We start from the raw sequence: 26046 nt of genomic DNA on the forward strand, positions 1-26046 counted from the left end.
CAAAAACGAGTTTGTGCAGATTCATTTTTTGATGTAATGGAGCTGAAAGTGCAAGGTCTCGATGGCGTATTTCTAAGTGTAAATCCATACATTCATCAATTGCATTCGGCCGTGTATGTGTACTGACACATTCTTTTTTCTACCGCGTGCAGAATCGGGTAGATAGAGGAAATGAATGGCTTTATTTTTTTTTTTTTTCGCGCGAGTTCTTTCGTGAACGTAGCGCTTACGCAACAATATAGGTCTCGCTGGCAATCGGCATTCCTCGGCTCAATGAGCGCCGAATGAGGAAAAGTCGCGCTCTTCGTCTCATGTTGTGACGTCGCGTTTCCTTACTGCGCACATGGACCATACGGGTTGTGAAAGACCGCAGCCACCGCCTCTTGACTCGAACTCTGCGAGACGCCAGGCCACGCAGCTTACGCTTGCAGGTTCTTTCACATTGTGTAAACATATGCCTGGCTCCCTGCGGCGTGCCTGTACCGGCCGTCGCGCGCCTTTGGGCCCGGTGGTTTTCCCGCGCGGTGAACCCGGTGTTTGCGTCCTGTGCCCCAAAAAGGGCGCCCGCTGCCTTCCTCCTCGGTACCGAAATAGTGCGCCCTCCCCCGTCCTCCTCTCGGGGCACAGTGGGGCGGGGGTCCCCGCTTTATAAGGCTCTGGTCGGCGCACCCTGGCACCGCTCGACGGACCTCGGCAGGAATACTGCGCGCAGCCAGCGCAGCGTGTCCGCCGCGCCTTTGCGCACGTGTGCGAAGCCAGGGGCGCTGTAACGGTCGATCGGCCTTCGGTGTATCTCACATTTCGCACACGCTGATTGGCTAAGCCGGCGGACTGGGATGCCGCTCGCTTTAACCAGGTGTCGCTGAACGTTGCGTCGAGCAAACGTCAAATTATATGATAGTAATAATATCTGGGACTTTACGTGCCAAAACCACGATATGATTGAGGCACGCCGTATAGTGGAGGGCGCCGAAATTTTCGACCATCTGGTGCTCTTTAACGTGTTATGACACCGCGCAGTATACGGGCCTCTCGCATTTCGGCTCCATCGAAGTGCGACCGCTGTGGCCGTGATCGAACCTGCGACCTTCGGTTCAACAGCTGAGCAGCGTAACCACTGTACCACCGCAACGGACAAGTCAAGTTATATCGTCGAATCAAAGCCACCAAAGAATACCCACGTAACCTGTAAAGAATATAGAGGCCCCTCCGGATCGTGTTTCGTGCATTTCGAATTGTGCGACTAGCCCGGACACCGACGCTATCGCTCCAATCGTCCACTGTGCGCTGTGGTTCGTGAGAAATGAATGAAAAAAACAGAAAGAAATATAAAATAGGAACGCTACAAAAGAGTGACCCATATGGCGACCTCATGCGTGATAGGCGGTTACGTATTATAGGGGCGTGGTCTAAATTCCTGTGTACCTCTTCCACGACTTGTACGGTCTATGCAGCTCTCTCTTATTTTGTGGAAGTATTATCGTCTCTCAAGACCATCGGTTTCACCATATGAATACAGCCGCGTCAATGCCACGATGTTTCCAACGCATTCCGCCGGTGAAAGCAGCCAGCCGCGCGCATTTCCGACGTGTCTTCCGGCGGACTGCATGTTTTCGGGGCATTTAGCTTTGCCATTCTTTTAACGGGGGCATTTTCTGGCAGCATTGATTAGGCTGGAAGCGTGTAGCTGATTTGGCGCTTTCGAAGCGCTTAACTTCACCGTCTGCAAGCATTTAAGAGAAGGTTATTGAAGCCCAGGCAATGAAGCCAAAGTTATTCAATTATGTGGTTCCACAATAACTCGCCCAATGCCTTTTTACATCGCCAGTAATCATAAGGCATCACAGGGCAGGTAAACGAATTGGGCAATGGTGTTCGGTCTGTAGATGGATACCGAGGCTCTTCGACTCCAAGACCGGCGTCCCGCATACATATATGGTTACAGACTGTCCGGGAAGGCTTGCATGGCTTTATTATACGGATGTACGCATATCTGCCACGTACAGTGCGAACCACAGTTGTCTAGAACGGTCGTGTGAGTGTGCTGTGGACGCTGGCCTCGCCCGCAGCTTTTACCTCGCGTTAGCTTGAAGCTTCCGGTCATGCTTGAATTATAGCACAAGGACCTATAGCTTGCGGTATGACTGCGTTGGACATCATTACGGCGGCGGTCTCTGCACATCTTTGCGAAAAGCGGCGGCTGAAGCGTTCGACTGGCCTGTCTATACTCGCGGACAACTGTTCTTGGCAATGAAGGGAAAGCTACGGGGGCGGAGCGTCTGCACATGTACTGCTACGCGAAGTAGTCCGGTTCGGCATACGTCTCGTAACGCCGTGGAAAGTGATGGCGAGCGTTGCATTTCGACGCAAACGCTGCTTAGCGTCTAAGGTGCGGGTAAAAGGCGCGACTTTTTCACGCACGCAAAAACGCAAAGTGAAAACGTATAAAGTAAAAGAAATACAAATATCTGGCTTGTGTGCGCTGCGTTCCCTCTCAAAAAGCGACATGTAGAAAATGGTGTATTTTGTATATGTGACGCAGAAAATACGGACGCAATTGTGGGACTACATTCATTAGCGGTAGGATACGTGCACTGTGGCTCTGTAGCCTTCGCTTCATTGCCAAGAAACGTTGTCCGCGCGTATAGTCAAGTGTTATTCAGACTCTGCCATCGAGTGTTGTTGCTATTAGCATAAATTCATAGTCGTACGTGCCAGGCCCACGGTCTGATTATTAAGAGCATGTCGCAGCTAGTGGAGCACCTAAATAGGACACGGGCATTTTCGCATTTCGCCCTTATCGAAACGCGGCTGCCAGAGACGGGGGATCGAACCCGGGACTTCGTGGTCAGGAGCGCGAAACTATATATCCATTGAACCACCACGGTGGGTTGTTCTCGCTTTGTGTGGCCTACATAGTTATAGCAGAAGGGAGACTTGGGGTCAGTTGGTGAGCATTCATGTTTATTTTGGTTAGGATTCAGCGCTCGTCTTGCGCAATTTCACCTTTGTGTTCTGCGCTGTTGAAACATGAAATTAACTACTTCTATTCGAGGTGCCGCATTTACTTGTTCGGCGCTGCTGCCGTGTCAGACTAGAAGTATCTGGCGGTCAGAATACATTTCCCGCGTTCACGTAGCTTGGAGGGAACACCAAAGTGAAACTTTAAACAAAGTTTATACTGATAAACTGTATGATTAGATCTCTGTTGTCGTTGATATCGCCATCGTGGGTTGTTAAACGAAAAAAAAAAAGAGGTCAGAGTTTAATTTTTTGAACTTCGCGCCAAAACTTGAGCATCTTAATGCCATTGTGACGTGATGGATTTCAAAGCTACTTTCTTCGCGTTTAAGCTTCGCTGGCTTCGTAAGGTTTCCCACAACTGGTTCCCTTAGAACACAATTCACTTTTACCGATGAATAATTATGCAAGCCCTAGCAGACGACATCGGAATCTGTGACGTCACAGCGGGTTGCGGGAACGTCGAGGCAGCGTCAGAGTTCTTTTGTTGTGCATGATAAGAGTGTTACAGATTATGTATATACAAACATACAGAGGGAAGTCCCATAGTCGACAGACTGTGCGACCTCCCTTGATCGTCGCCACCTGTTTTCTTTTAGGGGCGAAGCTCCTTAAGGCGGCACCCGTTCGTCCCTCGTCGTGCTCGTAGTAGTGAGTAACAAGTCTTACCCTTTGACCTCCAAGGTGGTGCCGGTGGGAGATTTCTCCTGTGCGTTGTTGAACAATAAAAAATTCGCAGCGTGCGCGTTAACTAAAAGCCGAATTCTTCTGTCTCTGTAGAAGTGTAAGTGTTAGCTAAAAGCCGACTTCTTCTGTCTCTCATTCCCATTAGCAGCCATTGTTTACCTCCAAGGTAGTGCCTGGTGAGATTTCTCCTGTGCGTGATTAAACAATAAAAATTTTGTTCAAAACGCCGTTGATTGATGAAATAAACCAACGAAAGACGCCAGATGTTTTGTAAAAACAAAAACGAAAGAACGCCAGATGTTTCTAAAGCAAAACGAAAAAACGCCAGCTGCTTAACGAAAGACGCAAGGTGTTTTCTAAAGCAATGGTTTTCTAAACAAGAAAATTCACAGCGTACATGTAAAATTAAAGTGAGTGCAAGTCGTCATAACTCATCGAACCTTTAGTATAAACGCCCGATCTCACGTCGGTGATGATGTACTGGGCGATTCCGGAAGATTCCCGGTTTACCGATGAACCTCCGCGCTTCGCCCACTCATCATCATTCACTCCGTGGATATGCTGTATTTTTTTTTTCCCCATTAAATTTCTCGCTTCCGTATGCTCGCGGGAAGAGCCAACGCTCTCAGATTTTTTTGCTTTAAAATGTTGCTGCTTTTGGCATCGTGAAAGGGCTGTTTACTGACGCGACAAAAATCGTTAATCTCTTTAGTGACCCTTTAATATTGCTTAGGCTAACTTGCTAATCAGTAAGCACGCGGTTGTGTTGATGAATTTACACGTACGCTATTCTTTCTTTCTTTCTTTCTTTCTTTCTTTCTTTCTTTCTTTCTTTCTTTGTAGTTTGCTTTGTTTCTTTGAACTTTGTATTTGGCACAGACGAGGTAATTTCGTTCAGTACGCGTTCTGAGCGCGCCTCTGGAGGGCCGTGATGCAGAACCAGTGTAAGAGAACTTTGAGAAGCACTTTCTTTCTTTAGCTTACGGACAGCACATCTCTTCCACCCGCTTTCTTTCTTTAGGTTTCTTTCTTTCTTCTTTCTAGCACAAAAGTAGTCTTAGGCCTCTTTCTATAGGTGCTCTTTCTATTTTTCTTTCTTTCTTTCTTTCTTTCTTTCTTTGGCACTTTCTTCTTTCTTTCTTTCTTTCTTTATTTCATTTTTCTAATTCTTTCTTTCTTTCTTTTCACGTTCTGGACAATTCAAGCTTTCTTTCTTTGCGAGGCTTTTTTGAGCGCCACGGTTCTCTTCTTTCTTTCTTTCTTTCTTTCTTTCTTTCTTTCTTTCTTTCTTTCTTTCTTTCTTCTTTCTTTCTTTCTTTCTTTCTTTCTTTTCTTTCTTTCTTTTCGTTCTTCGTTCTGTGTCTTTCAACGACTGGGAGTAATTTTGGGTCATGCACTTCCATTTCATTCACGCTGTAAACTGAACTGAGAGTGCACATGCGTTGCGCAACCAGTGAAGCATAAAGGTTTCAGTGTGGTCGCATTCAACAGTCAACGCGTTTTTTTATTTTTATTTTATTTTTTAAAGAACCCTTTCGGCGACGCGGTTCCCTCGTTAGCGTCGCGCAAAGAAACGTGACGTCAGCGACGTTGTTTACCTGTCACTCTCGCGTAACGACAGCGCTCGCCCAGCCAAGATGCGGCTTCTCGTTTGGTTTGCGTCCAAAAGTGTATTTGCGTTGCAAGGCAGGCCTCGTTTGCTCGTGCTCCGAGAGCGCAGCTGCGCCTGTATAGCTGCTCGCTGATACGAGCTGCTCACTTTGTCGCGTCACTAAGAAAGTATACCTTATATATGTGTGCTATATTACTCTATTTAAAATGAGCTTTTCGACTTTCAGCCTTTGGCTGTCCTCAGGTTGGTGGTTTGCGTGAGGCCTTCGCGTGGCCGATGTTTTACAGTGTATTCCATTTTTCACATAATTTATTTGCACATGAATTCCGCCTCAAAGACGCGAACGAAAACTTAACTTGTGCGGCATTACTGCTTTTACTATGGCCAGTGGCCTAGTGTTTATGTCGCTCGACTGCTGACCCGAAGGTCGCGGGATCGAATCTCGGCCGCGGCGGCTGCATTTTCGATGGAGGCGAATATGTTAGAGGCCCGTGTGCTTAGACTGAGGTGCACGTTAAAGAACTCCAGGTTTTCGAAATTTCCGGAGCCCTACACTACCGGCGTCCCTCGTAATCATATCGTGGTTTTGGGACATTAAACCACAGATATTATTATTGTTTTTACTGTGACAGATTGAATGTACCAAAACTAACTACGCAGAGGAAATTTTTCTTTGATGAGAGAAAAAAAAAGGTGTCAGCTGTATATATATATATATGTATATATATATATATATATATATATATATATATATATATAACTTAAGCCTTTAGGTATCAACCACTTGTGCAGGAACCGCAGCAGGCAATGAAGAAAGAAAAAAAAATACTTCGAAGGTGTAATTATTGTCTTAGCACGAGTATCAAACGTGGGAACATGAAGACACAGCATGTCACACCGTCAGGGCAAGCAGGACGTTATAGCAGATCGTATCCTGTCGGAGCGCTTATGTGCGTATCGGCATGCATACATTCTAAGAAAAAAAAGAATCAGGTATTTGGGAAGTATTTCGGCCACGAACAATAATCGCCATGTGGCTTCCTCGCGTGTCTTTTATTGAAAACTCGGGTCTCGCCGATTTTTTTTTCTTTTTAATATTATTAAGAATGCTTTGTCAGTCTGATAGCGCGCACCCCATTCGTGCCGGGACCGCAGTGATGTCAACGCAAGGACTAGCTATAGTGCGCGAGACAGATGGCGATTATATAGTTGCCTGGCAGAAATACTCCTCAAATGCTCAATCTTTTTCTTCGAGTGTACTACCCTACTGAGAGCACACAGTGCCTCACGGTTGGGCGGATCACCCTGGTAATAATCAGGTAATAATTGATGGTGTTTAAAATCCGAAAACCACGATGAGATTATGTGGGACGCCGTAGTGGAAGACTCCGGAAATTTCGACCACCTGGGGCACCTAAGTCTAAGTACACGAGCCCCAAGCATTTTCGCTTCCGTCGAAAATGCAGCCGCCGCGGCCGGGATTCGATTCCGCGACCTTCGGGTCAGCAGTCGAGCGCCATAACCACCGTGGCGGTTCCAGTTAATATTCAGTTAATACTTGAGCAACGACAGTGCATCTGAGATTGGAAGCCAACGCCTGCAAGTTACTGCTTCCTCAGTGCATGTTCCTCAGTGCATGTGTGTGAGTGCAGCGCACATGTACACACATTGGTTTACGAAGTTGACAAAACGACAAAGAGGGGGCGGGGCGTGGGGAGGGGGTGAAGGAAGCAACAGAATAGGTAGACTTTAGCAAAATGAATCGCTTTACTGCCGTGCTGTTTTCTAATTTACTTTAGCGCGTGCAGGCAATTGCCTTAATGCAACCTGGTGAGAACAGTGCTTCTTTCTGTGCGGTCCTCATCCACTTGAACCGGTGCCAGTAAAATTTGGCACTTTCGGAAGGCGATTGTGTTAGCGTCACCCTGAGGCAGAATTTGTGGCGTAACGAGCTTGCTTGCTTTCTTGCATCTCCGTCTTCTTCATCTTTAGTTTTTTTTTTCTAACTCTGTACTGGAACGCTATGTTCAGGAGGCTTAGTGCCGCAATTCCGGGCCCGCCGGGGCACGGGCCCGCACACCGGGCCCGTGCCCCCCCCCCCCCTCCTCCGAAATGTTTTTCTCCCGTGGTATACCCGGACCCCACGTCGGATCAAGGGCTTGCTCCCCCCGAAAAAAATGTCTGCCTACGCCACTGTCCCCCAGTGAGCTTAATAGCCTCAGCTCTCTTTCTACTCTCGTCAGGGTGATATATGTTGCGTGATGAGTGGCGTTTTGTTTTATCGAAGTAGCGATTTAGGAAATCTGTGCTGCCCTTGTGATACCTCAGAGGCTCTATAAGAAAACCCTCGATCTCGCTTCGTATATATACCTCTGCGTTGGTGTTGGAAATGACGATTATATGGGATGTGCTGCGACTTACGTCATGCCCGCCGATCACCGAGGGCATGCACGTATAGTCAGCGTAATGGCTCTATGAATGCTGATAAACTGATAATAATTGATCACCCGTCAGTAAGCTTCGCCAGAGATAACTTCGTTGATTGCTCGTTGGTACTGCTCTTATACTGCTCTCATTTAGCCAAAGTGATCTTTTTTATTTTATATAGTTGGCCTTTAAACGGCTTGCTTATATGAGGTCCTGATGGCTCAGTCTGCAGACAGCAATTCGATACTGCCGTCGTAATGTTGAAGGCGTATAACGAATTTCAGCTCATGAGCCTCCATCGTGTTCGCACGAACTGTACGTCGCTTTGTATATACCGTGCATTCGTGGTCGGTATTTGTTGTTATTTTCATGCAGCGGTGCTCCAGTGCTTAAGGTGCAGGGTCGACCACATCCAAGGTGAACATTTCATTAGTTTTCAAGCCGGCAAAACTATATTTCACGAGGGAAATGTCCGTTATGTGACGTCCACGGATGGCGTCGATTATCACAATAATAATTTTAATAGTAATGTATTAGACATCAGCTTCTATATGAAGTCTTGAATACTAATGACGTGTTCATCTTAGATGTTGTGAATTGGCGAGTATGCAGAGATTGACGCTGCAACTTCGTGGTCTTCGTTTTGATTGTCGGGCTATTCGCCCTTGATGTCTCGCGCGAGGCGTTTCCTATTGTGACGTCATTTCCTTTAACTTTTTCCTCGCCTTGTTCTCGCAGTGGCCGGCGACATCAGGGCGCACCTGCAGTCTATGCTGTACATGCTGCGGCGCGAAGACACGCTCAAAATGGTGAGTCGATTTTCTTTTGCCGCTTCTGCGCTAGCCGGAGCGAAACGTATACTGCAATTCCGCAGCGAAAGATGTCGGACTTAAGCCGGTAGCAGTTGTAAATATCGTCTTAATTAGAGGTGAAGACCAGTGGCTTCTCTCCGCGTTTCACGATGACGTGCTCTTTGCTGGCACTCACTATGCTTAGAACGCCTTCGCACGGATGCGCTTAGTTCCATTTCGGTATAACTTTGATATAAAAAGCTGCCCTGATTTTAAAGACGATAGTCTTTCTTGGGGAACTTAGACGCAGAAATTTTGGTCTGCCTGTCTGTCTTTCTGTTTGTTTGTTTGGTTGTTTGTTTGTCTGTCTGTCTGTCTGTCACCCGACTCAGCCACCCGGCCGAAGTTTAACCACTTTCTGAACGCCCAGCCATCTTGCACTGGTATCGTCATTCATACTTGTGAACATTGTCGATCAAATAGCAAATATTACGCATATCTGAGGAGCAACATGAATACGTAAGTATTAGGTGATGTATTCCTTTAGTAGAAAATACATAGATACGCAATTCTAAAGACCCTAGTGTTTCTTTCGCTGCGCTGAAAATGCTAGTGTTTTTTGGGCTGCGCTGCAAATGCGATGCTAGGAGCCAGATGCTGCGATTCAACATAGAGGAGGAGGACTCATGTAGTACGGCCGGCAGAGAACTATCGTCTTTCGACGCATTTGCAACGAAGCACGCAGATACGCGGCCATTTTTTTTTTTTTTTTGAAAAAAGAAAGCCCTCATAGATGACATTCTCGAAGTGCTCTCCGGTAATTAAAAGGATGACGAAATTGGACTTGATTTATTTATCTCTTTCTTGCAGTGGCGTTCACATAAGCGTGCTTTCTCGATGCGCTCGTATAGACATGCAGCGCTCGTCGTACTTTAAATTAGGAGCGTAAGCCTATTATCGTTATCACGATTATGTTGACACTGTTTTCATGGCTGTATTTGCCACTCACTTTCTTAATGACGTGTGCTGTCCGCGATAATAGCGTCTGACCGAGTTCAACTACCGCATTTATTCGTATACTACAATTACTGGTTAATGTCGTCTAATCTCGACTAATAATCGCCACCCGCTGCTGTAACAATTTGTCTTTATTAAATTTGAATTGAATGCTTGTATTGTCTGCCATTTCTTTATGTGTATGCGCCTACGACTCGTCCGTGCAGACGAAGTGAAAATTTGCTGCGGACATGCGCATGCGCGCGTAAGCGACAGTCGTAGCTTCTGCGACCGTTTAAATTTCCTTGTATCGTTTCGTTAACGAGCAAACCGCGCTGGTTATCGCTGTATATTTTTTGTCTCGACGGCATGTCGCGATTGCTGCGCCGTGCGCGCTTTATCCTTAAAAGACAGATTTACTTGGGCGCCCGCAGCAGTTCTATACGGGTGCAGGCTGCCAGCCATTTCTGATGGCAGCATGCATCCGCAGAACGGCTGCGGACATCCAAAAAACGCTGGCGCTCGCGCGGCGTTTTCTTGCGAAACGCCCGTCGCAGCAAAGCGACGACGCTCGCGCAGCTGCTTTCTCGTGTTCTGCGTACAAACCCCCACCGCGCATGTGTCGCTGCTTCCGGCGCGGGACCGGCGACATCCGATTCCGCTGGGAAAACGACGAAACGTTGCCGAAAGCCCCGGGACATTATTTTTCTATCTCTCCTGTTTTTTTTCTATCTCTTTTTCTTTATATTTCTCTCTTTCTTTCTCTTCTCTCACGGCTCAGAGTTCGCGCACTTTGGCTCTGAGCTCGGCTGTTCCGGTGTCTCCTTCCTGGGAAAATTCCGCAAGGAGCGCGATCGCGGTGTTCTCGCCTGCACGCGCGTTCCACGGAATATGTCGCTAAAGTTGTATTCACACGACGGACGTGATCGCGGATGATCAGTCACGTGACGTGTGACGTGATCCGGATCTCTCCGCGGCCATCATTCACACGACAGGGGAGAATTCACGCTACAGGCGATGATTTCGGCATTGCTTCCCGAGGATGATTTGGGCCTTCGTCGTTTCACGAATCGCTCCGTGCGGACCGAAGCGGGAACGGCTGACGCATGGTGACGTAATACGCATTCCGCAGGCTCGAATCGCGATTTCTTCCGTCGTGTGAATACAGCTTAAACGACGACGCCCTGGCTGTCCTCATGAATGTGAGGCGAAATGGGACGAGCTTCTTGCAAACCACTTGTATAGGCAGCGCGACAGTATTCATTAAAGTATATTGCAGATGTAGAGGCGCCATAGCAGCTTTTTCTTTACGCGCAGGAAAATATCTTCGTCGAATTGCTTTTTTTTGTGTGTGTGTGGGTCGGTCGGCGTCGGTCGGATGTGAGATGAACGCCTCCAAATCATTCCACACTGCTCCAGAGAAACAGGCCATGCTTGTAACTTTTCCCACCGTTACCGCTTTCGGTTTGAATGCGGCGCCATCACGCATTTCGTCACTCGGTTTGTCCAATTTCAGTGGTCGAAATAAAGGGGACATACGGGCATTTGCATGAAGAAAACAACGTCAGCCGCTCTGCTCTTCAACCGTGAGTCGGAATAACATGTGGTCATTGTACAAACGCGTGCTTCTTTCAGTTTTTAGTTTCTTTAACTATAGTTTGACCTAACCTAACCTATTTACGTGTGCTTTGATCATCATTCACGTAATCAACACCATCTTTGTCTTTCTCTTGGCAACAACCATTTCCCTTCCACAAGGGTGAGGAGGAAGCGAGAAGGAAACAACCTTATTAAAAAAAAATAGAGCACACCTCGTCGTGGAATCGAACCCCGGTCTATCGCGTGACAGGCGGAGATACTAACCACTATACTAACGAGGAGAAGAGCGGGAGGCGAGAACTTCCATTTCCGAAGTTCCGATCACGCCGATCACTCAGATTTCCTACTGTATATAAATGCCTCTGATCATGATTAAAATCTACCGCCTTCGCTTCACGCCTTATTGGGCTACGCAGCATTCGCACCGTTTCGCGAACACTTCACGATGTCCCTTTCACGGCGGCAGTGTCGCGTCAAGGTCGCAGGGGCCTTCCACTGCCATGCTATACTATAGCCCTCGGTGGGGGACGGGTTGAGCTGGTCGCCGCAGAAAGCTTGTTGTATGACCGTTTCGAGTTGCCGACAGATAGCGCAGCGAACGGTCCGGAGGTGTCTGGCGTGGTTCGCGTACTCCGCAAAGGCCTTGCCCACATGGCCTCACGCCAGGTGCTGTGCTTACTTGTACCGTGTCGATATGACCTGTCTTCGCGCCCCAACAGAGCTGCGGAGCTCCAGCGTATTGGGCTTGTTCGATCTCCCACTTTACCTTCGCGTCTCCACCTCCTCCACTTGTGCTTGTTCCACTCCGCTTGTTCGCTGTGCAGTAGCGCCGAAACTCGAAGCCGACGTCTCTCTGTCACCGGCAAGCGGCACGGGGCGTCTGGTCGCGGTCCCCACGCCAGGAAACGCTCCCCGTCCTTCTCGTCGCGTCGCCAATCTGTTCGCTTTCCGTCGCTGTTGACGGACGCGAAGGCGGGGACACACTACTGTCGCTCGTGATGTAGTATCCTTGGCCCCGTTCGCTTTCCGGGGCTTCGGGAGGTCTCTCGGTGTTCGTTCAGTATTTCGGGCGCTGCGTGCACCAGCGGGCATTTGTCCCGGCGGAGACAGTTACTTTCACCCGTTGTTTTTCTTGATTGTTTACGACTGGAATGGCGCGGGCATGCACACTCGCCGCGCCTCGTAATCTGCGCCGATTATACAGGTATCGCGCTGTCGAGCGCTCTGCCGTGTCCAATTGGCAGGGAGGTTGAACATGGTTCCGAAGCCTTGTCCATTACTTCGCGACACCGGCGAATGTTGGACCGAGCAGCCCTCATTTCACTTGTGTGCAGGTATCGACAGCAGAGCTGACGCTCACGTCATTTTTGTTGTCTTCCAGCCTAACAATTTTGCTCAGTGCTAAATGAGGGGGCGCCGCCATATCGGGCGGTCGTAAGTCTGCTGATCGAACCCCCAAGTCTGTGGCGCCTCTGCGGTAAAATTATCTTCTTTGTTAGTGTTAATAACTTTCTCGTGCATATAGTCACGTCAGGGTACTTTCTCGTTTCATCAGCGAAATGTTTACAAAGGCTGCCCGGTTGATTGCTCTTGCGTATCAAATGAAACATAATTGTTCATGTCAGTTAACAAGCCATTAAGCAGCCGTGTCCTGGCAGTGCCGCGATATTATAGCGTTAAGGGGAAACTGGTGCGTGAATTTCGTTGTGGCCGGCAGCGAAGCACATCCGTTATACTTTAATGCAGTTTTATGTAATGCGCCCTGGCCTGCTGGTATAGGGTTGACCTATTTACTGACTCGGGCTGTTGAATTTTTTTTTGTCCCTACCCCAAGCTTAAACAAACTCGGCGTCTGGTAACGCCCGTGAACCGCAATTTAGTCGACTGCAGTTCGTGGCAGGTGCGGGCCATAATTACGGGAGCTTATTGAATTGAGGCACGAAAGGGCGTGCGATGTAGACATACACGCGCGCAGCGTCTCCGAAATTGGCCGAAAGCGAGGTTGCTCAAGCTTTCGATGCGCGCGGCTTAACGTCTCGCCTTCCCACCTGTTCGCGCTGCATGCGGCCTTTCGCCGTGTATACGAGGTGTGTCGTAACTCTGCATGCACAGTGTTTGCGGAAGGGCGTTGAAACGAGGCCGGTGCGGGCGGGGGGGTTCCCGTGAAGCAGCGCCTGCACGCGAACACTGGTAGCCGGTGGTGGTCGTACGTCTATATGTGTGTATACACACTACGAGAGGGCACGCTCCGCCTGGGTGGGTATGCGCGGGCTTAATTACTCCGATTACCCCGCGGCCCCGGTGTTCACGGGAGACCGGGCCTCGTGGCGCAACAAGTGCACCGCCTATAAACGCGGCGGCGACCCGTTCTTGCGCGTCGACTGCCGGTGTTTGCTTTCTTCCACGGAGTATGCGTAGCAAGTTGCCATCGTGGGCGGCTTATGTGGAGCTGACAGCGATTGCACTTACGAATACCCCTCCGCGAGGCTCTTGTTGGCTCGAAAGGGCGGCGATTATTTCTTGCCCAGTGTCATTTCCAGCATTGTATAGTGCATTTGCGGGTGATGTTACAGCACTTACCGGTTGTATATATACATGTTGTGCGTCACGGCTGTAGTTTGCCCTTTAACTCGCAGCCATGTATTAGCGTTGAGCTTCTTCCGTTACGTTCTTCCTGCGTACTGTAAGTCTGTGGAAGGTGTTGACCGTTTCTGTTGTGACCATGCTCTTTCGAAGCGTTCGCCTAAAGCGTTTCGCCAGAGGAAAACAAGCTTAAGCGCTTTGGGTATTGTTTTGACAATGCCTTGTTCTCGCTCCTTCGCATTGACATCGAAGCTGGGTACCTCCAACACATGCGCTCCCATGGCGGGGGGGGGGGAGGAGTTGTTTTGGCAATGCCGCTGTACCTAACTTAGCGAGCTTCGCCTGCCTTGTTTTGGGCATGTTGCGAAGGTCCGCTGCGCATGTTATACAAGCCAGAAGAGCTTCGCGTGTCGCGTGCTGCGTCTTTCGCAAGCGGCTTGTGTCGCCACGTTTTGGGGATGTGTTTGCGCGATATGTCTATCTGCAGCAACGTGTATAGAAGCGCGATGCCGAAACAAAAGCGCGCCATTTTGCCTTCTGCGCCTTGCGAGGCAAGAGTGCGGTTCCTCTTGCGCAAAACGAAAGCCGCTCTCGTGATGGCGCAACTCGCGTCGGCCGCTCGCAAACTCGCGCACGTGACCGCGCCGATTTAGAGACCGCCGGGCGGGCCCGCTGCCTGCGTTTTGGCACACACGCTAGCGCACGGTGCCGGCCATGGCGCAGCGGCAGAGGCAGCAGGGCTTTTTAACGCCCCCACGTCCTCTTGCGTGGCGTGAGTATTTAACGGATTCAAGTTTGCGTGCTGATGTTTGGGTATCGAAAACTACGCGAGGTATAACTAAAATTTGCTTCATTTGAACGTGGTCGTCATCCACGTGACTAATTCAGCGTGAAATGATGAAAAACGTTATCGTAGTTATTTGCGGATTATGGGCCGTTAAAAACTCACGAATGAATGAATGAATGAATGAATGAATGAATGAATGAATGAATGAATGAATGAATGAATGAATGGAAAAACAACCTTAAACGAGCTTTTCAGCTCATGCGCTGGAGGTAAGTGGTTCCCATTTCGAAGTAATCGGTGTGGTGCCTTCTCGCTCCTGGTCACCAGCCGCAGCTATAGTGTCTGGACAGCAGGATCTTTCATGGGGTGGCAGTGGCGGAGTCGTGTTGGGGCTGGTGTCGGCCAGGGGTGTGACTGGTGGGGTTAACTAAACCTGCATTCTCTGTTCATGGAAGAAGATACGGGGAAATTGTTCCCGGCTTTTGCTATTGTCTGTGAAATAAAGCTATACCGTGGCTTATTTAACTGCTGTAGAAGCGCAAAAGTCGCGACTATATATATACTCAATAGCCACTGTGCGCTGATGTTACTGTGACAGAGAGCTTAGGTCTCGCTTATCCAAAGTTAAAGGCTACGCAAACCGTCGGGTCTGTACAAAAAAAGAGTTCAGGCGGGGTGTATAGCGCTTGCAGAATGCAAAGGCTCCCTCGAGTTATCCAACGACGCAAAATCGATAATTCCGTAGTGTGAAGCTCGTTGCGAAGGCTGGATGTGACCGATGCACAGTAACGTTTTCAACACATCGCACGATATACCCTCTCCTTCAAGCCGTACTGCAGATTATTACAAATGGTCCCGTTTGTAATAATCTCATAATTTGTGCATACGTTCCTCTCGCGTTTCGGCACACCATGAGAAGGTGCGGAGTTGTTGAGCGAAGATGCACGTTCGTTTCGTAAGGGCTGCGGCTTCCCGCATCTGATGGAGTGCTCTCCATTGTTCGCTCGGTGTAACAAAGTTTGCCTGCTAAACTCTTTTTTTCCCATCGGCACCCCAGTTTCGTGTGTGTGCACCTCCTTCCGCAGTTGATAGAGTGCGTGCGAGAAGTCGCTTGCCGCTCGTGTCGCTGCATAGTCGGCTCGTAGAATGCACGGTATATCATCGTGGGCGTGTGAGAACACGCCCGGATTAAGCGAACGCAGCGTGCGCATGCGTGGGCGTTGAATGCAATCTCGACCCGATTTTCCTGTTTGTTTAGTCTTACGGCGCAAACGGGCCGAGCGCTAGAAGAAAAAAAAAACAAAACAAAACAAAAAGCACCTGTGCGGTATTACTGTGTATAATGCATACAGCGTGGCATATATCGTAACAGTCACCGTGTCGTTGAAGACGCGGGGCTCTTTCGTTGATCAAAATAAAGGACGTGGGTGAGTACGCCGAACTTGACGCGGCTTGTGGGAATATGCGTACCACGCATAGCGCACGCGTCTAGCTCGGTATCATATGTGGGTAGATTACATTTTGTTTCCTCTTGCCATAACAGCAACGCCGTGCAAGGCGCAGTTCTCGTTTACGTCGGGAAATATAGCGCACCTTCGTCGGAAATCGTTGGCACTTTGGCTGTGTCCGCGTCGCCTTCGCGTTCAAAATATGTCGATAAGTAACATAGGCTGGCGACTTCATCAAATCTCGTCATGCGCCCGAAACTCGTGTACCTTAAGGTTACTTTCATTTGAGTCTTGAGGATGGCAATATTAGTCCGAGCAACCCGGCGCTCTTGGTGTCCTTATCTACTTCATCCATGTGTTCTTGCGCTCTGGAAGATGTGCCATAATGAATTGATTGACAGTTTTCAACTTGCCTTATAGGTGCCTAGTCCTTGAACACGGTGTCCTCGACTTAGGTGTCAAGTAGCGGCACTCGCACTGCGTAATTCCTGTGCCTTGGCGTATTTCTAGGGTTATCACTTTCTTTCGTCGCGCTGCCGAAGCGGATCTCGGAGGCCACGAAGACAGAAGCGCGTGGTTGGGATATACACCGCCAGGTGCCGCAACGATCGCTGCTGCTGGGTACAGTACGGCTGCGCAGGTGCTCGCGGCGCCTTACGGACGCGCATGGGTACTTGGCCAATTTTCGAAAGGAAGAGTTATGCCGTATTGGACACTTCGCAACTGCACTTGCAGTATAGGCATTCTAGGGTAGCTTGAAACGCCGAATGTCACGCGCACAAACGTTCCTTTTCTTGCGGCACGGTTGAAGTCGATGCGCACGGCGCCCGATTATACGATATATCGCGTTCTACTCTTCAAGGCGAAGCTCAAGCGTCTTCCGAGCTTTTTTTAAGATAATTTTTCTGAGTATTCGGAAAACCGTAAGTGCTTGGAAGAGAAGCAAGAGCGTCAGTTCGTGCCACTAAAACGATGGCTATACAACAAAGGCTGAATGCGCGGGAAAAGAAAGTTCTTCCGAAGTACACCCTGCGAGCGACTGGCACCTCTCAGCGCTTTGCTTCGGTCGGTGAGCAGAGTTTGCGCCTCCCGCTCGTGGTATAGAATAGGTCGCCCTTCGGCAGGCCCCGTTCTACTCGTGTGCGTTGTTCGTGCACTCGAGCGCGTACTGCCAATACGTGTGCGCGCGGTTGCACTTCAACGCGCATCCGCGGCAGCATAGCGACGAAGAACAAAGAAAAAAGATATCTCTTGCTCTGGTATTTAAGTATACGCCTGTAAAAAAAAAAGCGTATGCCGTGTGGTCGAAGTTGATTTGGAGCACTCCTCTAACGTAAATCAGGCCAAAATGTCCCTGTAGTGCAGGTTCGAACAGTTCTTGGCGATTTGCGTGTCGATGTCAAGCGTTCTGCATGGGTCGCTTGTTGACAACAGCGTTGACGGCCGTTCGGATCGTCTACCGTATAACGACCCTGTTGCTTATCGGTTGACCACCTCTTGCGTGCTTTCTTGCAGACACCGTTTCCTTGTGTGCCTCTCGCATACTGCCACCGTTGCGTGCGCCATTTCGAAGCCTTGAGCGCACATTACCTTTCGCTTTTTATCGGCTATCCGCGCTTTACGCCAGCGCTGTCCGAATGCTCTCGACGCACGGATTGTATACGTATACTATATACGCAGTAGTAGTGGGGTGAATGTCCGTAGCCTCGGGTACGGGGCTGCGGGACTATGGTGCTCGACCGCAGGCCCGAAGGTCGCGGGATCGAATCTCGGCTGCGGCAGCCGCATTTTCGGCGGAGGCGAAATGCTATATAGACGCCCGTGTACTTAGATTTAGGGGCGCGCTAAGGGATCCCAGGTCGTGGAATTTACCGTAGCCCTCAACGTCGTCTCCATTAATCATATTGATGAGAATTAACAGACAGTAATGCCAAGGATAATGCTAATAAGAGACAATAATAAAGAGACAATAATGACAATATTGTGTCTAATAAAGAAAAACGAGCCCTTAAAACTCATCTTCTTTCCTCTAATAATCATATGGTGATATTGGGACGTAATATCCCAACACTATTCTATTATTAGGGCTGCGCGGAAACATGTAGAGCACGGTCGAAATAATGGTTTCAGTGTAGGTTACGGTACTCAAATTCATATATTTACTTACTTATTGATTGATTGATTGATTGATTGATTGATTGATTGATTGATTGATTGATTGATTGATTGATTGATTGATTGATTGATTGAAATTGATTTCTTCAGAAGCGTCACTTCGAGCAAAATCAGTCACCGCTGCACCGCACGAAAGTTCTGGAAAGACGAGCGCGCACTACACGCATAGCTTTCGGTCGCTGTCGCTGCACTGCGGAGTTTAAAACGCGGAAACACAGTATTTCATTTTCTTGTATACGCAATTGAAAATATTCTACATATAACTGAAAAAATTGAAGCGGAACAGCGCTCGTGACGTGGCAGTGCTTTGTTCCGATGCGATGCGCGCCTCGTTGAGCGAGAGAATGAAATGGAACATTTAAGTACACACGGACGCACTTACGTAGTTTCCGCCATCGTATTTCACCCTGAGCAGCATAGTTTAAATAGCTCGGAACGCGCTGCGAACCGTTTCTGCCGCTATAGCGCTCTTTCTCTTTGTACAAGCGCTTTCTTTTCCGTGAAACTCGAGGCGAATAATAGCGCCCCAAACGAAAAAACAAAAACAAAATAAAAAAAAACCCAAGAATACGAAAGCTTGTCGACCGATTTTAGAAACCTAACGAGATTTAAAACGACTCGGGTAGTTTAGTGGTCCGATCGACTGCAAAATGGGAATCTCTCTTTTTTTATTTCATTTACATTATTACTCGCACGGCGAAAACTGCCGTTTGTGTCGCTGCCGTGTACCCGTGGCTCGCGGCAGTTTAAGCGAACGCTTTTGTACTTTCTGTGTATAGCTCGACCTGCAATGCGATTCAGTTTACCGGAGCATTTCGTTTCTATAGCCAATAGCCGCAGAAGGATTATCTCAGTCGTTCTAGCTCTCCTTTGGTTTATAAAGGAAATGAAAACGCAGAAGCTATGTGTATGTTCATTTCCTTGCTGCTTCGCGCTGTGTATTCATAGGAGCTTCCAGACGCCGTTTAGCAGAAGAATGGAAAGCTTGTGTAGATGATTATAACTCACGCTGAAAAGATGCACCGCATGAGGTTTCGGCGCCGTCGTTTGTAGGATTGCTTTTGCTGAATGCACTTATATATTCCTCAAGAATGCCGTAACAGACGCCCACGTTTTATCAGAAAGCTGGTTGAAAGTCTACTCTCTTCAAATGCTCTCATTGTTGAATACGGCGTCTCACAGAATAGCCGATGTTTGCGTAACAGTATTATATACTTGCAAAAACATTGCGTAATCGCTGAATGGTTTTCGAAACGATGAGTGATAAATATTAAGTGAGCTTACGTATCAGCTGACTCCGCTATAGTTCCGTAACAGCGTACAACCTCTTGCGTAGGCAGTAGTGCACATAACCTGCACTATTTTTATGTGTTAAATGTAGCGCTCTCATTCGCGTGCTATAGTCAGTGAGCGGGCAAGTGCGCAGCAAACGTTTCCTCGCGCAGGTTGGCTCGTACCGGAAAACCCATAGACCCTGCGTCGTAAAGACAAAGATGCGATGCACGAGGCAAGCAGGCAACTATCACACTTAACCTACGCTCTGAATCTTGTTTTCGTTTTCTTTATTTCGACGTGTTATTTTCGTTCGTCGTTGTGTGGGCTCGCTCATTGTTCTTAATTTACTGCACTGCACGGTCACATTGGCTTACTCAGTGTACTTTGGTGCCACTATTGTGAAATGCATTAAGGCTTCGTCAAGTGATAAGAGCCACTGGTGAGATATGACACCACAATGCCGTCACGACTTTATGCTGTCCTCACAGTCTGTTCTTTTTTGTTTTGTTTTTCATAGCTCTGTACTCCTTTTCCTCTTCCCAAGCACAGGGTAGCCAACTGGAGATGTCCCCTTGTTAACCTCTCTTCTCGTTCCTCTATCCTTCTCCACTAAGAGTGTCAAACGCTTGCACTGGCAAACGTGTGGCGTACTTGTCAGTCAGTGTTGTGGTTAACAGATGAACCCACTGTACATATTGTATCTCGATTTGTCCTTGTGTAACGCAGGCGGTGAAACTGGAGAGTGCCCACCCAGCGGGTCGCACCCGCTACCTGGTGGTTGTGTCACGGACGGGCTCCCTGGGCGCCGAGGAGGCCTGCCTTCTGGGCATCGACTGCAACTCGCGAACCACCATCGGCCTCGTCATTCCCGTCTGGGCAGACGCCCGCATCACGCTAGACGGAGACGGGTACGTCATGATGATCCATGCACACGCATTTAATGTGAACGTCGTTTGCTTACGCGGTAATTCGCAGGGGCCGAGTAAATGTTTGCGGCTTCGTGCATGGTAGAAGGTTTTGAAGAATGAGTTTGGTAGCGTGCGGAGTAAAACATGTTTAACCATTAGAGGTGCTGGTGAAAGCGATTGGTGAAAATTGTGTACTGACCTCACGGTGCGCAGTGAAGTTTACTGAAGAGTTTGACAGTGATACAAAAGGAAAGCCGCTACGTAATGCGAGTTCATTATTTGTTACTCCTTGAGGGTAAAGGTGTTACCATTTGGGGCAGATAGCAGCCGTGGAAAAAACTAGGTTTGTTTCTGCATTGAAAATGAAAACCATAGTTTACTGAAGCGCTCATTGCTTTCAGTCGGAATGAAAATACGGCCAGCGTTATGGTTTCTCGTTTTCGACTTAGCGGCGGCCACAAATATGTCTACGCCTTAACCTGTACCACTTTGTTGAGCGTCTTCAAGTCTACAACTTCCTGCAATTTTCGAAGAGTGTAGTTGGATGGCCACTGCACGACAATTTAACATATGTTATGACGGCACCACCTTGCTTGACAAGCGCATGTGTTAAAGGTCAAGGTTTACGGTATTATCTTGTATTTTTTTTTAAATTTTTCTTCAAGTTGAACTTCTTTCTGTGAAGCATACGTTTGTTTAGTAATGTAGCGGCGCCCCAGCGTGTCGTCTGATGTGCCATAAGGTTTTCCGTGGACCACGGCATGACACGGAGGTAGGAAGCCCGGGTCGCACCGCGAAGCTGCAGTCGCTGATTTTGACAATAATTTCCGATTGTTTCCGCGACCATTTCTGCCTCTGCGGTACAGTTCCAATCCGACATGCGTGTATGTGTGAACAGCTTGCAGCGACGGGGCTTCCCACAGGTTACCGGTGCTGTTATCGTATCAGCATCTCCACATCTTTCGTCTGCACTCGCGTGTTCGACTGTGTAACTCGCGAGGGGACTTACGCAGCATTGGCACGTCTGCGTAACGTTGACAGCGTGGTCTATACGCCGTTCTTGTTCAGGATGCGAGTGTCGGCTGCAGTGTCACCGATGCTGCAAGGTTGCGCCTTAACGCGCAGTGCGGCGTATAGACGAGGCCAGTTCGCTGCCGTTGGCGTGCGATTTCAAGCGCGGTCATTGCTCTCTTGTCTCTCTCTGCGTGCCTGCATGCTTTGCTTATACGTGTGCGCGCGTGTACACAAACACGGGAGTCCGAGGCGCGCTCATCCATATCCGCATCTCGTTTTGGAAACCGAGGCTCGTCCTGGCATGCTCGCCCTGCCAGGGCGCCGGCTTTCTTTCTTTCTCATCTCTTTTTTTTTTTTTTTCGTTTCACCAATGGCGCCAATAGCGTGCCTGCGCGTGGCGTTTACGTCTGGCGGCATGGTCGTCTATACCAACGAGAGTGCGCCCGCATATCCCAAACAGAAGGGCTGCCGCAGTCTCTGTTTCGACAGCTCGTAGGCTATTTGTGGTTGAGGCTCTACGGTGATCACATGTCTGTACACACAGCCTAGAGGCCTACGCCGGGAGGCAGGACCCCCTTGCCCCTATTGGCAGCAGGAGCAAGCCGTGGTGGCCCTTATTTGCTACCCGCACTTCGGCCTCTCAGCAAAGCACTTTTCGAACGGGCTGTGTTTCGCCGGGATGAGTGAAGCCTCTTTGTTTATTTTTTTTTCTTTTTGCCAGTTATTTTTCGATATGCGGGCCTTTCTGTTTTAATTATTCCTAGCTATCAGAAGGAAAGCCATAAGGTTCCTGGGCTTACTTAATCAATAACGGATGGTGAACTAAGGGAGCGTTTCAAAAGAATAATATTGATAGTCGCGCGGCATGGGTTGGTGGAGCCGTATTATAAACGGGTAGGATATCCTTTCATTACCTTACCGGAATGCTGTGATGGCGAGCGCGTCGTCACAACAACGTTCTCGGTGCCAACGCCCGCATCTCGTAAACGGCACGCGTGCGCTACTATAAGCGAAACTGCTAGTATCTTCATAGCGCGCTCCTATGCTGCTGCACTCGAAATGCCCTGTTACAAGCTGCCACTCTAGCGTCGCCATCGCGAAGTCGGCGACGGGAATGACAGCAGGTTAGGTTGTTCCATACGTAAGCAGAGACAGTGAAGAGATCAGAGACGCGTGTGAAACAAAAGGAACAACTTTACTCTAGTAATATTGCAGCACAAGGAACGGTGGTACGACTCTTAATACAACATACAAAATACATATAAAATCAATAAATCAGCTTACGAGAGAGAAGTATTACAAACTACACAAACTAACGAACAATAGAACTACGGATGAGAACGTTCGAAGATATAAACATGTGATGGCATACGTGTGATGACCGGCAGCGTTGAGCCCACGACGATCGGATGCGAAAAGTCGGAGAGAGTTCTGGCACAACTGCGATGTCGGCGGTGTTGCAACGCTGGTGTTTCCGGGAGGCTAGTGCTTGAAGGCGATCTCGGGCAGGTTGAGCTAACCCGAGAGGAAGCTCCGATGTCTACGATGCGGACGTTAACTTCTCGTCACAACTAAACGAACGGCTAAGTTTAGGTGGCCAGCCGTTACAGAGCCACACTAAAAGCTTCCAGAAGGGATACTTGTTGATCTGCTTCTACACCATGTTGGTCAGCAACTATATATAGTGATTGTTGGAGGAAGACTAAGGCACTTATTTCTGTCTCCCAGTTGGAGTGCCTGTGGGATGGGGAAGTGGGGATAAAGATGAAGGAAGAAGGTTGCTTAGCAAGGCCAAATTCTGCGCTTAAATCATCCTCCGTGTCCCCTCATTCTCTTCCTGGGGGAAAAAGGCACCTCTACGTGGGTCCAGTCATGCGCGTTTCATTGTTAGAAACTCCGCCCTAAAAATATATTGACCACACTCCTTTTTAATCCTGAACTGAGCGAAAGTTTGTTGTTGTAGTGGTTCTGACCTGTTGGGGTGCTGCCATACGGCTTGCCCACCAGAAGTTTTTCCCGTGGGAACGGTCAGTTTCCTTGGCTCTCGGCCGGTGCGTCTCGTAGTCAAAAGCTTGTTCGGAGTACCTCGCGGCCTTCCAAGATCCTGCCGACGCTGCCGTTGGTACAAAAGATCAAACTTCGGCGGCGACGTTCGACGAAGAACATCCCATTCAGCACTTCCCCGCTCTTTTCGTGAGTACGCGGCCGGTCAGCGGGAGAGTGCGGCGCCCGTTAATTAGCCGTGACGCCGGGTCGCAAAAATGGCAGTCCGTGACATGCCAGGACGCCTATCTTCCTACATCCATATGAGTTTCCATCCCCCTTGTGAGTGTGGTGACCCGTTGGAGGCCTTAATTAGACTTGCTTCGCGAAGTGCTCAAAGGTTCGGCAGAAAAAGAACGCTAGGCATTAAGGAGAAGCTGTGTATATCAGACGGTATTGGCAGTTACATTGCCCCTTTCGCTACCCACCCCCTCCCTCCTTCTCTCTCTCTCTCTCTTATTTGGCATTGTTTTGGAGGTCATTTCGATCACAGAGCACGAATACGAGACTTCTCGCGCTTTTGTGTACTGCGCCCGATACCCAGCCAGGAACTTCGCCTTGCTTAATTTTTTTTTTACACCAACTAGATTGATCGAGACGTTGCCACAACCTGTGACGTCGTGGGCAGTGATGGCGAAAATTTCTTAGTCGGTTTACAGCTCCCGTTATGTACTTAACCACGCCTTCATGCACGGTATGCCCCGAAACTCCACGCAACAAGTCGGTCTAGCTGCTCTCGCGTTTGCAGCCTATCAGCCCTTTCCTGTGCTCTCTTTTCTTATGAGCGGCGTGATTCAAGTCATGCCCACTGGCAAGTTCGTGTTAGTCATGCCGATGTACTCAGCACGGTGCAGTGGCGCATGTACCTGTGCAAGCTATATCTCGGACGCTCGCATGACGAGTTGCCGCGGAAGTTCGCCGCGGGGGGGGACATGCCTGCGGTAAACATGCCATCATGTACACCGGCAATATACAATATGTGCTCTCAGGGTCATTCGGTCTGCGCTGGCGACGCTGAGAACGTGATTGCGCACACGTGGATGACGTACGCCGTGTTTCATTCGGTCCGGAAAGCATGCGCCATAATGTGATATGTATAGTGGTAAAATTAATTGGCGATAATAAATTGTTAAACCCTTACCTATTTCGTAATTGTATCCGGCTCTGTAGGTGCAATCGGGAACAGTTGAAAATAGAATAGCGTGCGCCATTTCGTGGCCATAAATTCGTTAAAAAAAAGCACCGGCGAATGGCAAGAAAACTGCTACATAATCAAAACTGCTACAAAACTGCTACAAAACTGCTACATGATAATCAGGACGAAATCTAAACGCTATACAACTAATTAATTTTGAAGGAAAACTTGACTGAGAAGCCGTTACTGAGAGGCCGCTGGACGCACAATAACCGCACAAGTTAATGTTGACTAGCGTTGGTTCATGTTGCCGTCGTTAGTGTTGCGAATGCATTGTATGAGTAGCAGATGCTTCCCAGACACGAGAATCTTCTTTTGCGATAATACATGCATTAAAAAAAAAAAAGAAAACGTGACAGCTAAAGTCTTTCAGTGGGTTCCTTCTTAGCAGTTTAGTGCGCCTTCTCAGAATTGGGGGTACCGTTGTCTTTGAGTCCGGCGTTACAAATAGGAGCGTTGTATGGCTTTGCCGTGGGTGCCTCACGAGAACGGCTATTTATTACTTTAAAGAGAGCGAAAACTAGACATATTAAAGGCTACATTCGAGATAGGCGCTGCACTTCCAACAAAGCTTTATTACGTGAGGGCTGGAGGTGTGGCCTGGAGGTGTAGAGATGAGATTAAAAAAAAAATCTTCAAGGACTGAAAAAAACGAATGACATGGGCTACCGAGGCGCACGAAGGCGGGAAGGAGTTAATCTTGCCGATATGCGACTTCCTTGGCAAGTGATTACATGGGTACCGAACTGTCGGCATGAAGGACCGCGCCTGACAACAGCAAAGGCCTTGATGAATCACTTCTATGCCATCTCGCTATATTATTCTCGCTCGTACAATAAACCTCCGGTGGAAGTCGGGTGCCTTTTTCGCGTGCTGCTGAAATCTCTTTCCGGTTTTCATCTGCATTCATTCAGAGCCCCGCGGAAAGTACTGGGTGAATTTTAGACAGGAGAAACCAACTGACAGTGAAGCAAAGGAAAGTGTGTGTGGGGGGGGGGGGGGTCATTACTCGTAGTCTTTAACTGTAGTGCAGTATTTATGACATAAATGGAAAGGAATTAAAGTGAACGAGAAAGCAACTTTGCCGCCGGTAGGGACCGAATGTGCAACCTTCGGACTATAGGCACTTCAAACATGGTTTGTAACGGTTTGCATAGCGTCGGATAAGGGTTTTTCGACTCTTTTATGTCTCACACCATTGGCGCCGTTTTGCGCCCGCCGTGATCATCAGTCGCTTCGGCGCGTGGCCTCTACAGGTGGGCGGGCTGTTGCTCCTCGTCGATTTCCGCTCGCGACAGGTCGCGAGCTCACGCGCGCGCACGCCCGCTTCGCAGCACAGCCCCCGTTTTGGCCACCTATATCCCTAACGCCCGCGGTCCGCGGTTTGACGCACTCCGCCGCCCCATTGTCAGTATGACTGTGAGAGTGTTGACAGAGTCATCAGCGAAGCAATTTTCGCGTCACTTGCGCTGAAGAGCCTTAGCG

General features: G+C 48.8%; 1 protein-coding gene across 1 annotated transcript in view; it reads left to right on the top strand.

The window, feature by feature from the left end:
• The window catches only part of LOC119390817 (uncharacterized), a 281919-nt gene that overhangs the window by 197246 nt on the left and 58627 nt on the right, over nucleotides 1–26046 (top strand). Inside the window, exons 4-5 of the mRNA XM_037658520.2 lie at nucleotides 8486–8556; nucleotides 20128–20309. Coding sequence (XP_037514448.1) covers nucleotides 8486–8556; nucleotides 20128–20309 — 253 coding nt within the window. The remainder of the gene's footprint in view (nucleotides 1–8485; nucleotides 8557–20127; nucleotides 20310–26046) is intronic.

Source organism: Rhipicephalus sanguineus, chromosome 4 (assembly GCF_013339695.2).
Source record: "Rhipicephalus sanguineus isolate Rsan-2018 chromosome 4, BIME_Rsan_1.4, whole genome shotgun sequence".
Taxonomy (NCBI): domain Eukaryota; kingdom Metazoa; phylum Arthropoda; class Arachnida; order Ixodida; family Ixodidae; genus Rhipicephalus; species Rhipicephalus sanguineus.